This window comes from Diceros bicornis, chromosome 20 (assembly GCF_020826845.1).
Source record: "Diceros bicornis minor isolate mBicDic1 chromosome 20, mDicBic1.mat.cur, whole genome shotgun sequence".
NCBI lineage: Eukaryota > Metazoa > Chordata > Mammalia > Perissodactyla > Rhinocerotidae > Diceros > Diceros bicornis.
In genome coordinates, this window is record NC_080759.1 from 20,622,107 (window position 1) to 20,637,713 (window position 15,607).

The following is a 15,607-nucleotide window of genomic DNA, read 5'->3' on the forward strand; positions in this document are numbered from 1 at the left end:
AATTTCAAAATTTAGAAATAAATATAATAAAGTACATGAATTGTGCAGTGATTAAAGTAATAATTTTGATCTTAATATTGTACTAACCTTGTGGGCTAACTAAATTTCTCTGACATATAAATTTCTAGCTATCTGCAGATATCATGAAATCAGACTATGAAAATGATACAAAAGAGAAAGCAGAAAACAAGTCTTTGGCTAGCTGGGACTCAGTTCTCTTCTCTTTCAGTCTCTTATGAGATCTGTCACCTAAGGACATGGGTCTGGGATTTGGTTCTATCCTATTTATAATCTGATAAATTAGCCCATTATTGTTTCATAGATGCTGGCAGATGTCACGAGACTCCTGGGTCAGAAACAAAGACTTTATTACTCACAGCACAGCAAGCAGCATGAGCATCACGTTTACATCAATTCACGTTGCCGCCAAATCCCACAGGGTTGATGAGGAGGGCCCAAATAGATGCCTGCCTCCACAGTGGGTTGCATTCTTAGCTTGAGGAATTCACTGCTTCTCTAGAAAGCAGAAGCAAGCCTGCTCTTTGTCCCAGATGGAGAGGTTACCTCATCCATCAAGACTGCTTGCTGCAAATCAACAGAAATGCCTGGATAAAGAGTCGTCCAGACCTTGCCTCCTTAGCATATTCAGCAAGATGTGCAGGAATGTGAAAGACCCATGGAGGAGTGTCTTCCAAGACAAATGTTAGGGTTTCTCCTCCTAATCAATTTTCTTTTTATTGAATTTTATCATCATCTTTAAACTCAGAATGACACAAAATATGTGCCTTTTTGCCCTTTTGCTCCTTTGGAGCATAGAGTTGTGAAGACCACAGGCTTTGGAGCCAGAAGACCTGAGTTTGGAATCCTAGCTTTTCCGTTTACTAGCTAGGTGAACTTGGCCAAGTCACTTAACACTCCCCTCCAGAGCCTCAGCTTCTACGTCTGTGAAATAGTAATAATATCTACTTCACATGTTGCTGTGAAGATCAAATGAAAAAGAAATTGAGGAAAAAACTTTGTAAAAGGTAAGAGCCAATCACCAAAAATTGGAAACAACCGAAATCAACTCAAATGTCCTTCATCCGGTGAATAAATTGACAAACTGCGCTAAATCCACACAATGGCCTCAGCAATATGAAGGAATGACCCACTGATACAACCAGCATCATGGACGTATCTGAAATGCAATATACTGTATTATATTCAGTCTGAAAGAAGCCAAGCTCAAAAGGCTGCATACCTTATGACTCCATTCATACGACATTCATTCAACAGACAAAACTATAGGAACAGAAAATAGATCCATGATCGCCAGGGGCTGGAGGTGGGGGGCAAAGCTGGCTATAAAGAGGCACAGGGGAATTTCTGGAGATGATGGAACTGTTCTATGTTTTGATTGTGGAGGTGGCTACAGGACTGCATGTATTTGTCAGCACTTACGCTCCTGTTCACTAAAAAACAGTGAAGGTATCTGAGTTAGGACAGAAGAAAACTGCAGCTGAATTGCTGTGAATACGCCTGTACTCTTTGCCATATACAATGCTTACCTGCCTCAGCCCATATTCCAGGTCTATGTTGTAAAGCCCTCAAGATACACAGGCTATTCGTAGAGCTCTATACACAATCACAGAGAGCCATTCCCCCAAGTGAGTACATTGGTGGGATGATATTCCCTCCTTGGTTTCACGAGGCTGTTTTCTAAGTAATCCTCTCCTTTTACCACATCAACACCCAACCTGCTAATTATAGGGAGAAAATCCAATTCAACATACCATGATATTGTCAGTTCTCACTTATACAGGTAATAGAGGAAAAACAGCTTCAGTATTTAGAAATATAGAAACAATCCTAAAATCTCATTTTAAGCCATAGTGTCAGCCACATCATCTACCCTCAATTGTTCTATTTCACAGATGCAGAAGCTGAGGCTCTGGAGGGGAGTGTTAAATGACTTGACCAAGTTCACCCACCTACTAAACGGAAAAGCTAAGATTCTAAACCCAGGTCTTCTGGCTCCAAAGCCTGTGGTCTTTTCACAACTCTATGCTCCAAAGGAGCAAAAGGGCAAAAAGGCACATATTTTGTGTCATTCTGAGTTTAAAGAAGATGATAAAATTCAATAAAAAGAAATTTGATTAGGAGGAGAAACCCTAACATTTGTCTTGGAAGACACTCCTCCATGGGTCTTTCACATTCCTGCACATCTTGCTGAATATGCTAAGGAGGCAAGGTCTGGACGACTCTTTATCCAGGCATTTCTATTGATTTGCAGCAAGCAGTCTTGATGGATGAGGTAACCTCTCCATCTGGGACAAAGAGCAGGCTTGCTTCTGCTTACTATAGAAGCAGTCAATTCCTTAAGCTAAGCATTCTTCTCCTCTAATGCAACCCACTGTGGAGGCAGGCATCTATTTGGGCCCTCCTCAGCAACCCTGTGGGATATGGGGGCAAAGTGAATTGATGTAAACATGATGCTCATGCTGCTTGCTGTATTGTGAGCAATAAAGTCTGCCTCTGACCCAGGAGTCTCGTGACTTCTGCCAGCATCCATGAAACAGTGACAGGCTAACTTATTAGATTGCAAATAGATAAAATCAAATCCCAGACCCCAAGGTTTGTATCTAAATTAAAAGTGGTCCCTGGAAAACTTGGAAAAAAGAAGGCATAAAAGCAAGCAATTATAAAATAGCTAAGAAGAGACAAATATGGATTTTTAAATTTGTCAGCTTTTTGCATGGATTTATCTAAACTGCCCCTCCAAATCTCCACCCTCTAGCTTTATAAAAAGAAGCCCTGGTTTTAGGGCTTAAGTCTCCAAATCCTCCTTGGTGGTACTCTGCTTCCTTGCATGCTAAGCTCTAGGAAACTAACTTCTCAGGTGTTGGTGGGAACTGTTCCAGTAGGCAGTAGTGTTGCTGTGATCAGATTTGTGAAAGGATGACTGGCTGTGATTAAAGGCAGAGTTGCCCAGTCAGGTAGTACCATGCTGAGGTCACTTTGGTTGGTAATTTGTGAACTGCATGATGCAGAGGTGGAAAGACTGTTAGAGCTCCTTCAGTCTAGTCTCCTCATTTTATAAGTAGTCAGACTTTTGGGAGAGGAGTAACTTGGCCAAAATCACACTGCAAGTTAATGGCAGAGCAAGAGTGTCTGTCCTGGGGTAGAACGCCACTGTTCTCTTCACCACTCCCATTCTACTTCTCCAGAACTATTCTCAATTCACAGCAATTGTGGGGTATTGACTTACATTAACCAAACTCAAATCTGGTGGATAAACCAGAATTCAATTCACTTACAATTGTAGACATGTAACTGCCTGGAGTAGAGACATTTCCTTTTCAGGAGTAAGTCTTCCCAGACTTAAGCTTAAGTCATTAATCAAAAGGTTGCTTGGTGAGCACAGAATTGGAACACATTTAAATTTGTATTCTCTAGTGACATAACCATCAAACTAGAGTAGCTATACGGATTCCTCTTGATTTAGTATGTTTATTCAGACAACAGCATTGGAAGTTTAGAATTCATTCACTCATATAGTATTTATTGACCACCTACTATGTATCAGGCATCTACTATGTGTAGGCTCTGGGCCTGAGGATACTGTCCTCTGGACAAGTGCTTTATAGAGATGTATTTATTATCCAAATACTCTAAATTAGCAATCTAAGTACCATTTACTTCATTTCAAAAGAAAAAATTTATACTTTTAGGGGTTTTATATTATCTCTCTTGATCCTTATTCTAAATCTGTATAGTAGATAATAATTATCCGATTTTGCAGATGAGGAACCTGAGACTTAAAGGGAGTGAAGTAACATGTTTCAAGTCACACAATTAGCAAGTGTCAGGCCTAGGAAGATCCAGATTACCTTACTCCAAGCACCTTTGCTTTCCACTATACCTTTTAACTCAAAAATTTCTTAAAATTGGGTTTATCACAGTCTAAGCATAGCTGTATTAAGGTCTTTCTTTTGTAACTCTATAATTCTAGTCCACTGATTTGGGAAAGGTCCTAATCTCATCTACAAATCAATTCAGCAAACATTTATTGAACACCAACTATGTACAAACTTGCTGTGTGCAAAGCATTGAGCCATTCTCCGAAAAGGACACGAGGATAAAAAAGACAAGATCCTTGTATTTTTTTTTTTGCTGAGGAAGATTCACCTGAGCTAACATCCATGCCAATTTTCCTCTATTTTGTATGTGGGTTGCCACCACAGCATGGCCACCGACGAGTGGTGTAGGTCTGCACCCAGGAACTTCTGCACAAAGCACACTGAACTTAACCACTAGGCCACAGGGCTGGCCCCCAAGATCCTTGTATTTTTGAAACTAACAACATAGTGGCGAATATAAAATCTGAAATTTATATATGTAAAATCTGAAATTAAGTAGAGCAGCACTACAAATGAAATGCTATGGGAACATAGGGAATAGAAAAAAAAATTCCAACTAGGGAGATTTGAGAAGGCTTTTGGAAAAAGAAATTGAAATTTGAAGGGTAAGATTTTTTGAGCAGAAGATAGGAGAATAAAACCCAAAAGTGAGGCAGCCTCAGCAAAGGCCTGAAGGCAGGAGATTGCTGCGCATCATTGATACTGTGGGAGACAGGAGGTATTGGTGGTATTGTGGGAGATGATACAAGAAAGGAAGAAGTTAAATTGTAGAGGGCTTGTATGTGAGCTAGAGAATTTGGAAGTTAATTCTATGTATGAGGAAGATCCTTCCAGGGATTTTGGGCAGGGGAGAAACATGATCAGCTCAAGATAATGCTTATTGCCCTTGATAGCTTTCTCGGGGATCTCCACTGCTTTGCATAGTGCACTTGTTGGGTGCAAATAAACGTGTTAAATGATTGGACACGAGGTGAATAGACTAGAGGTTGAATTATCAGGTTATTGTAATTGTGAGAAGAGGGCAGATGTAATCAACACTTCGGAGGTGAAAATGACTGTCTTTGATAGCTGGATTTGGGGATATGGGAAAGGGAAAGAGTTGAAGAAGGCTGACTTTGACTCTGCTCCACCAGGAAGATGGTGATATTGGGAACAGGGTGCATGCAGGAGGAATAGATCAATGGTTTGGGGAGAATAGGAATAAGGAAAGATTCTCAATTTTGTTTTGGATTATGTTGTGTTTAAAGTGCTGGTAGGTTCTAGTAAAAAGATTTTCAAGTCTAGAGCATTCACAAGCCCACTTTTCTCTAAGGGGGTATCATGTTCATATGCTTGACTTCATCCATTGTTTGATACAGATTTGTACTAATTTAGTTTGATATTTTCCTTCCATTGCCTTATAATTGTGAAGTACCTTATTGACTTAGTACCCTATGCAAGAGCTACCTGCGGGAGAAAGAGAAGGGAAAATTACATTAAGTGGTTGGAGGTGAGGTGATCTGATTTTCATGCTTTAAACCGGGCAAACTTTACCTTCCATCTTCATTAATTGGAGTATGGATAGAGAAAAACATTTTAAAGGACAGAGCCTGGATTTAGAAATCAGGCAGTAAAGGAAACACACGCATATATATAAACTACTTATAATTGAAAAAATACTAAGCCACATAACCAGAGGTGACGTGCTACTTTATTGACCACTCCTCTGATTGAGGCTTTTACATTGCCAGAACCACTGCAAGTTAAGTTTTTAGAGTCCTGCTGATAGTCTGAATTATAAGGGATTCCTTCCTTCCTTCCCATGCGCTATTTTGAGCTGTGTACTCTGGGGAGCAGATACGCTCCAGAATTTGTTGGTCCAGGACAGTGTGGTTTCCTTCCCCCTCTTTTCCCTTCACGGCAAACTTCCTCAGCGCCCCCCCCCGCCCAAACACACACACTGTAGATATCCTGAACTCTCTCCATCCAGGCTTCCCTGTCCCACATAGGCTGGAGCTGTGCTAATCCCCGCCGGCGTGGCGCGTCCCCCAACCCCATCCTGGCGCGGGCACGTGCCCTAGGGACGGTTGGAGGAAACACCAACGGTCCCTTTTGTCCAGTAGGCGCGCAGGGGCGGGGCGGGCTGGCGCTCAGGGCTGGGGGCGCGAGCGGGGCGCGCGGGCGCGGGAGGCGGGGGCGCGAGCCGGGCGCGCGGGCGCGGGAGGCGGGGGCGCGAGCCGGGCGGACGGGCTGGCGGGCGCGGGAGGCGGGGGCGCGAGCCGGGCGGACGGGCTGGCGGGCGCGGGAGGCGGGGGCGCGAGCGGGGCGCGCGGGCGCGGGAGGCGGGGGCGCGAGCCGGGCGGACGGGCTGGCGGGCGCGGGAGGAGCCGCGGCCCGCGGGGCGCGAGAAGTGACGGTTGGAGTCGGGGATGGGGAGCCCTCCGGTTTGCGTTTCTGGAAAGGCAATTGAATACAGTGAAGTAGAAAAAGCAAGTTGCAGAATGATAAGTGTAATATCCCATTTGTGTAGAAAGATTCACAGCGCCAAACCACGTGTACACACGTATGTATGTAAACGCATTGAAAAAGGTCTGACAAAGCTCTGGGGGAAGGGGTAGGCTGGGAGAGTGGATGCAGGGAGCTTACTTTGTACATTGTATATTTCTGCGATATTTAATATTATTATTATTTAGAACGAAAATGTAATCATGTAATTGAAAAAAATCTGCGTTTGGGAAGCTTGGATATCCTCTTCTCGTCGGTAGGGACCAGCTCAGACTCTCAGAGCCCCGGCAAGACATGAGTCAAGAAAAGCCTTTTCACAAGAAACCCACCCTTTCCCCTTCCTCGCTGCTCCACCTCGTCTCCCCCTCACTTGCTCCAAATCCTTGGAATTGGCCTTTGCGGAAGAGTCTTCCTCACAGCCTTTCTCATTATTACAAATTTACCTGCAAAACCCATTCTCAAAGAGGAAACGTTTTGGCGATAGTAAATTGCTCACAGGCACCTGAACATTTGAGTTAGACATTACTTTCAAGCCATGTTTGGTAAAAATTAAGATAAAATGTTTATAGGATGTTTCTATTTTCTCCTAAACAGTTGTACCCTAGTGTTTCTATTTGTATGACCACATGATGTTAAATTAAATTTTTTTTCATTTTGAAATAATTTGAGAAAAAAGTTACAAAAATGGTATAAAGAGTTCCATCATATCTTTTAGCTAGTTTCCCCAAATGTTAACGTTTAACATAACCGTAGTACAATGATCATAACTAGGAAATTAGCATTACTGCTACTACTACTCATAACTAGGAAATTAGCATCACTACTCAAATTTCTACTATTATCCAACAAATGTCCTTTTTTTCTGGTCCAGGATTCAATCCAAGATCTCACAATGCATTTAATTCTCATGTCTACTTAGTTTCTTCTGATCTGTGACTGTTTCTCAGTCTTTCTTTTTTCATGACTGGCACTTCTGAAGAGTGCTATTGGCCAATTATTTTGTGAATGTCCTTCAATTTGAATTTGTTTCCTATTTTCTCACTATTAAACTTAGGTTACGCATTTTTGACAAAAATATCACAGAAGTAATGTTGAGCCCTTCCCAGTGCATCATATCAGGAGGCACCTGATGTCAGTGTGTCATTAATGGTGACGTTAATTGATTACTTGGTTAATGTGGTATCTGCCAGGTTTGTCCAATGAAAAGTTGTGATTTTTCTTTTTATGTTTAATCATAGGAGGCAAACATCTTCATCATATGCACACCACTTTTAGCATTCTTGAATCTTGACTGCAACAGTTAGTACTGTGGTGTTTGCCAAATGGTGATTTTTCTGTTTCCATCATTCTGATGTTAAATTTCAATCCAAATATTTAAATGAACAATAACTTTTTAAAGGAAGATGTTTGACTAATACTTTTCTACTTTACACTAGGAGAAAAAAAGGCATTTGGAGCCTGTGTGATATGCTGTGAAATAGTGGCTAAAATGGAATTTATGAGTGTATTAACAGATAACTGAATTCTAAATGAAGAATTCACTATTCTTAGTACTTGTAAGAACTTGGATTATAAAATGCCAATTTACATGGATTTACAAGCTCATTAATTCAATTGGTTTGTACCCATTCTTATAAATGGGTAAATGTAAAACGATATTTAAAAATAGAAGAAAGACAAAAGTTTTTAGTATTATTTCCAATGTATTGCTAATTTCAGTTGGCATTTGCAAAACTGATCCCTTAGCAATACATCTGACTCTCATTTAATGATATTTCACTTTGTTTAGCCTCCATGTTTGCTGAAAGGATTTACTGGAAGTTGGAATGGGTACTCCTTTGAATGCACTGCAAGGAAAGTAGAATTCTTGTGGGTGAGGTCTTTTAATCTGAGGGTTATTTGACTACTAAGCATTGTGATAAATCTCATCTGAAGATTAAGTTACCCTGTGCAGCATTTCCCCTAACCTTTATCATGGTAGATGGAAAACTGGTCTAAGATTGGGCCTTAGCCTTGATGCCAGTTTTTCTTGCCTTCAGTATGAAGGAAAGAAGGAGAGTGAGTTTAGATTTTTTCTTTAAATCACTGACCTTTTTGAGTATCTGAAATCTGTGAACCCTTTCCCCAGTAAAATAGACAAACCCACATGTTGCATTAGAGTAAAAACAATCCAATGTGAAACGGGGGTGGGGTGGGGGGTTGGGGTGGGCGCGGGGGGTGGGTGGTGGTGGTGGTAATCTGCCAGACTGTGAGAGGTTTCCCAGACACAGATTCCCTTCCTGCCATATGGCATATGGCACAGCTCGCCTCTCTCAGCGGCTCAGGTGGGCAGCTAAGGCTGCACAGCCCATCTGGCTCCTTGTCATTTCCCTCCAAACCCCTCCCTCACCCCCCATACCATCCTTTATCACTTAGCCTCAGTCTGCTCAGCTTTTTTGCTGGCTCTTTATCCTAATCAGGTCCTCCCTGTCACTGTCTCTTTCACCTCTCTCACTAACGTGTTGTTTGGGAACATAGCTCAGAAGCTCAAGTGAGAGAACCTGACCACTTCCAAACGGCTAGAGCAGAGAAAAAATTATTGAATAAATATATCAATGCTTCCCCTTCTCATCAGCACAGAAGTCTTGCCAGATTTTCTGCCTGTTTGAAGATGGAGGGAGAGCCGGGGAACACGTCTAAAATCAATAGCTTACACGAACGGTGATCATTAGCAATGGAGAGAAGGCCGGAGAGTCACTGCACCCCTCCCATCCCTCGAAGGCAGGATGGGGTTGGAGAAAGACAAGTGGGAGCGGAGGAAAAGGGATCAGGACCCGTTATAACGAAACACTTTTTGTTTCTGAAAAAGGAAAGAACGAGAAGTCCCAGAGCCCGCTTCTTCGCCCGCCTGCCCCCTCGCCTCCTGCCTCTGTGACAGCCCTCGGCGCCTGGCCGAGCTCAGGCCCGCCACGGCTCGCGGCAAAGCTTGGCGCTCCAGTGCGCGCCTCCGCGGACAAAGAGCAGGAGGCTGCGGGGCGGGGCCCCAGCCGGGACGGAAAGAAGGGCCGCCTAGCGCGCTGGGGGAATCCCTCCCGGGCTCTGGCGTCACCGCAGCGCTGGCCAATGAGAAGCCGGAGACGGGGATTCCCGCTCTGGCTGCCGCCCCGCCGGCTTTTTAAACAGTACCCTGGGGAGGGCTCTCTAGGAGCAGTGGGAGAAATAGAGGTTGGGGGTGAAATACGGTGGTCCTGGGGGACGAGACTCCAGAGGTTTGACGATTAGGAGTCAAGACGGGCTTAGAGCTGAGGGGAAAACCAGAGGCGGTCGAGGAGAGGCCGAAGTCCTCCTGAGATGGAGTGGAAACTGGAGCGCACCGCCCCGCGGAGGGTCCGGACCGAAGAAGAGATGCTGTGGGTGAGTAACGCCCTTTTGTTTACTCGCCCCAAGTCCCCATAGGGGCTTCCTGTCTAAGGCACCGTTCGTAATACCTGTTTAGGGCCAAAAGGTAGTACAAAACTCTAAACTCTGATGTTAATTTTGAGTTGTGTAATTTAGTTGTGTCCTGGAGGTGCCTAGTTGCTTAAAAAAAAGTAACTGTGGTTTGACAAGCTGAGGATCTAGAAACATTCACACCTAACATTATGATTTTAAAAAATCGTTTCTCTTTCTCTATGTTATTTCTATTTTCAAAGGAGAACGTCATGCGGGTGCTTGCCAAAGACATGAAGCAGAAGAGAAGCCAAGGTTCTTCCAAGGTGAGTGTTTAGTGCTTGCTCTAGTTCTCTGTCTTAATTCTGATCTTGAACGAACTAATTCTTGCTAAAGAAGATATTTGTTGGAAGTATGGGCTGGTCTGAAAATATGAAAATTTAAAAAATCAGTTTCATAATATCACTGCAGAGTCTAATTATATACCAAAAAAAAAAAAATCTGTAAGAAACTGAAGATCCCTGACAAATAATGGTAATCATTTGTATCTGAATGGTGCTGTCTAGTTTCAGCAGCAAAAGATGAAGCTTGGATGTGTCAGGTAGGCAGTGCATTGCTAGCTGGCTGTTACAATTTCATTTTAACAGTTGCTAGTTGCGCTCCCTTCTTGCATTCGAAAGCTTGCCCCTCAAAGAAATGGAAATGGTGCCATCTTGTGGACAATGGGGAGGAGTGGCATAATCCTCGGCTTTTAGGTTAGCAATGTAGTAGTACTTTTTCTCCTGAACCCAAAGGCCTTTAGCTTCTCTTATAATCAGTGTAAAAATGAAACAAATCTAAATGATTTTCTTCTTATTTTTCTCCACATAAACAGCCCTCATATGCTTTAAATTTCTCATTATCAACATTCACCTTGCTTTTCTCTACGCTAAAGAGTTCATATTCCTTTACTCATAGATTTTAGTTTCAAACTCATCACCATTTTTATAGATTTTTCTGTCTTCTTTACATTTTTCTATATTTAAGTAGTGACACAATAAATCAACCAAACATGTAACTGCACTTTCAGAATGCAATGACTAACGTTATTTGTAGTGGGAGAAAATGAATGACATTTAAGTCCTTAAATTCCCTAAATACTTTAATATTGATTTTTTCCCCCTAACATAGCTGCAGTTTTGTCTTATGCCAAGCTTATGTATTACCATGACTCCTAGATAGTTTACTGCCTAATACAGACAACTGGTGTTTTGGTCAGTAAACAGAAGTAATTGGAAAAGCTATAGTTAAGTATAACTTTGTTAATTCACTTGAACCGCAATACTGTATTTTCATATCCAAGCTTTTAATTTGGAAAAGCTAAGTGTAAGTATTCTGAAAGTTTTTCTTTTTAAGTTTTTGAATAGATTAAAGGAAATATTGGTTTTATTTCTTATAATAGTTTTGGAGGAACAAGTTTTGTCTATAAGTTTTCTTTAATGTGACTATTAAGATTAAAGTTCTGCCACTGTGTTTCATATTACAAATGTAGCCTCAGTGACTTCATGGGCCTTGGAAAGCAGCAGTGACCTGAATCAGGTAGGCAGTGTATTGTTAGCTGGCTGCTTTGGGTCAATTCGGCAGCCACAACTACCCTGCCACTTGCTTCTGGATAAATTCTTCTTGTTCATGAAGTGCATTGGTTACCTGTGTGTGATGGGTTGGCAGTGTATTGTTAGCTGGTTGAATATGTGAATGGCATCAGCTAACATGCAACTGCTATCTTATTGCATATACAATGAACGTCAGAGTATAATTAAATCTATAATTAATGTGTGTGTGTGTATACTTTTTGCTATAAACCAGGGCACTATTGAATTATTTACTATTACACTTGTTATTGCTATTCAGTTACTCAAGTATAATACAATAGACAGCTTTATAATGGTAAAGAAACTACTATAATTAATTATTTAAAAAATTTCCAGGTAATATTTTTGGAGTCTTGGGTAGACAGTATTAAAGTATTTGTGAAATTATATATGTATTTTTTAATATAAAATTTAGACTATAATGACAATTTGGAATGGGAAGCCTAAAATATTTCCCCAAATTTTCAACTAAGTCTTTAGTATTCTTTCTGGATGATCAGTTTCTTAATACGACATTAGAGTAGGTCTCTATAACCGTGTGTGTGTACCAGCTGAAGGGAGAATTGAGGTAACTTTCCAAATGAGTCAGTCAACTAAAACATTTTCACTTGAGTATCAAGAAAATTAGGGATTTTGGGGGAGTGGGGGATGGGGTTGAATTGTTTGGAAGATTTGCCTCAATTCTTCACTTCATTTTCTTTAAAATCACAAAATCATAAAATATTTGGAAGAAAGCATGAGATTTAGTTTGCAAAATGGGAAGAACTGACTATACAGTATGATTTTAAATATTTTCTCCTTCCCTTGGAGGCCCTTTTGACCCATGGAGCAGTGTCAGATATGTGCTGGGTCCCAGACGTGCAGTCCACACTCCTGTGGACGTTTGCAGCAAGTTCACGGAACTGACTTTGGTGGTCTGGTCAGTTAGTTACACCCTGAATGAGATGTGAGAAATGTATCACTCTCTTCACTGTATTGGATTATAAGTTATCGGTAAAGTTAACTTTTATTCTTACCTTATTTCTAGAACCATGGGTTAAAAAGATACCTATAATTTGATTCTTATGCATTTTGCTATTTTAAATCTTATTCTCTTTTTCTTGTTGCCCAATATCATTCCATTTTCAGCATCTTTATGTTTAAGTATCCCTTCCATGTAAATATTGTTTTCATTTTATTTTTTTTAAAGGTTAAATTTCAACATGTTATTTTCTATAGAAAGTCACTGACCTGTTGGTAAAAATAAAACCTACTAAGTTTAGAAGGCTTGGCCTTTATCTTTTAATTTTTTTAAACTAAAGAGCAAGACATAAAATGCCAACATTTATACTCAATAAACAGAATACATATTTAAAACTTCTTCAGTTCCATATTATTGAGATGATGAGTAAGGAGGGAAAGAATGGAATTCAAGCAAGACAAATTAAGGAGATTGATGGATAAGGAGGAGAATGAATATACAAATTCAAAAAGAAAATGTTTCCATGGGAGTGAGAGGGAAATTGAGGGATCCACTCTTGGGACCTCAAAGGAAAAGAAGAGGAGGGAGATTCTGCTGGCTAGGAAGGATTTTCTCCCAGGTGTTTTCTTTTGAGGCAGCCTCTGTGATGTTCATTGTGCTGGGAATGTAACTGCTTCCCATCACTACCCTCTGGAGGGCTTCCTAATTCCTTGCTGCTCTTTATTCCCCCACCCCCAAAGAGAATGCTTCACTCTGCAAGGCATGGCTTAACAGTTCGGTGGGAGAAGGGAAAGAGACGGGTGGGAAGGAGTGTGATGTGTTAGTTTCTAGGTGTAACAGTTACTAGAATTTTATTATTCTATGGGAAGATGAAATCAAGCTGAGGGATAAATACAGACAGAGCGTCCCCATATTAACTCCACTCAAATATGTCATTTTTCTTTCAAAGGAAGACCACGAATGAATGTAATATTTTGTACAGGGACCACTCAACACTTTTTAGTTTGTGCAAGGCAGTCTTTTGAAACACAGTTAATGTATTTAAAGAAAATATAGAGAAATATTGGTTTTGTTTTTCTTCTCGGGCTTTGTTTTTCTTTTTTTTTGCTGGAGTGTTTTCCTACTTGAGATTACCTGCAGACAATCCAGGTAGGTCATTAGATTTTAGTGTGATTATACAGTATACTGTTAGCAGCTTTTCATAATTCAGTAATTGCGTATACTTTCACATTTTCATATAACCTGTCAAAATAGTATATTTATAGTAAAAATAAAGAGTATATGTGATATATTTTTGCTCTAGATTTTTCTCTTTGGAGATTCTTATGATGCCCTGATCAAGTCTGATTTTTAAGAATTTTGGTGTGCTGGAGCCAGCTTGTACTGGTTTGTGAGAACCGATTGTTAAGTTTTGCAAGTTATTAAACCATTGGTAGGTTGAAATTGACCATGTGGGGGCATTTACACCATGGAAATTGGCAAATGCTGCAAATCAGACTCCTTCTCCAGAGAGTTGGTTGTTAAACATTTATCAGCCACGGCTGTATATATGCTATAAATACTCTTAATTATTAAGAATTATATATGTACATATACACATACTATAGATATGCTATAGTTATTAAGCATTGTCAAAAATGAAGTATGACTTTCAGGGTATATTTCAGGCAAATTCATTTTTATTCCACTCTTCAACACTATTGTTATGTCTGTCATGAGATGATCAGGAGTTAGTATGAAGTTCTCCTCTTCATCTCCCAAATAAAACAAACTAAACCAAACTTCAAGTCAGTGAATTATTGACCACAATTAAATGCATTTGATTTTGTCTCTTTCCTTTGTCATGAGGACAGCAGCTGAAACCCTTTTATGTGATGCCTGCTATTTTTTTCTGTTATACTCCTCAGTTCGGGAAGCCCATAGAAGTGTATGTCTCAGACCTTTTGATGCTGAGATAGAGAAGGTATTATGCTCAATTCAAGAAAGATGCATTTTTCCTCAGCCTGTGTTTGCCTCGTGGTATTCATATGAGACATTTGAGTTAGGGGTGGCAGCACGTCAGCGTAGCCTATTCATTACAGAACCCCGAATGGACACCTATATGGCACACTTTCCAATTCCCACGTGCCTTCTCGGTACCCAAAAGGCAAGGGGAGAGAATCAGGCACTGATGATAGTAGAGACTGTAGGTTACATGAGGCAACCAGGGTTGGACATCAATAAGGGAAAACCCTACTTTATGTGGCTGTGGAGAGAACTAGTGATTAGGGGCAGGGTGGACAGCTGAATTACATTCACTGGGACAGTCCTGGTCACTGCCCAGCACAGCTCCCTTACCATCTGTCTGGCAGTGGGGAGTCTCTGTAGCCTAGTAGTGCTGGTGTATAACTGCTGCTCACACCTGTAACGTGAGCACATAAAAATGCCCCAGCAGGGGCTGGCCCGGTGGCATAGTAGTTAAGTTCGCGTGCTCTGCTTTGGCGTTCAGGGGTTCGCACGCTCTGATCCTGGTCACAGACCCACGCACCACTTATCAAGCCATGCTGTGGCAGGCGTCCCACATATAAAGTGGAGGAAGATGGGCATGGATGTTAGCCCAGGGCCAGTGTTCCTCAGCAAAAAGAGGATTGGCAGATGTTAGCTCAGGGCTAATCTTCCTCACCAAAAAAACCAAAGCAAAACAAAAAACACCCCAGCAGTCCTGCAGCACTATTATGAACTCATGGAAGTCGTAAGTGGGGGCATATGGCAAGAGTGCTCTGGAAGCAACACTTGGAGGGGTTTCCCTGAACAAAATTTTGCTTAGAGGCTCAGAATTCAAATTGCTAGTAGGCTTTTGGGGCAAAATTGCAGAGAACAGATAAGACTTGTTAGGTGGCTCCTATTTGACAACAGTCCCGGTTAGCACCGATTCCTTTGTTGATTGCTTGACACATCTTGGTAAGTTGGAAGGGGCTTTTTGTTTAGTTTGACCCCTTCAACCCCCAATTTATAGGCAAGGGAATGGAAAAGTAGTCAAGTGACTTGCCCAAAGTCATGCTGCTAGTGAGAGGTGGCAGCAGGTTTGCTGACCTGGCGTTCTTGAGGCTATCCCTGTAAATCCTCCTGACCTCTGATGGAAACTACACCTCCAGCCTCACCAAATATCTTATTGCAGACATTCGGAGCTGGGTGGTTGGGCATATACTTTGAAGCAGAAGATATTCAGGGAAACATATTTGGTT

General features: G+C 41.3%; 1 protein-coding gene across 1 annotated transcript in view; it reads left to right on the top strand.

Annotated features, from left to right (window-relative positions):
• Positions 1–9,572: 9,572 nt before the first annotated feature.
• The window catches only part of CDC20B (cell division cycle 20B), a 60,321-nt gene continuing 54,286 nt past the window's right edge, over positions 9,573–15,607 (top strand). The window contains exons 1-2 of the mRNA XM_058564085.1: positions 9,573–9,776; positions 10,055–10,117. Of these exons, the coding sequence (XP_058420068.1) occupies positions 9,714–9,776; positions 10,055–10,117 (126 nt within the window). The 5' untranslated portion in view covers positions 9,573–9,713. The remainder of the gene's footprint in view (positions 9,777–10,054; positions 10,118–15,607) is intronic.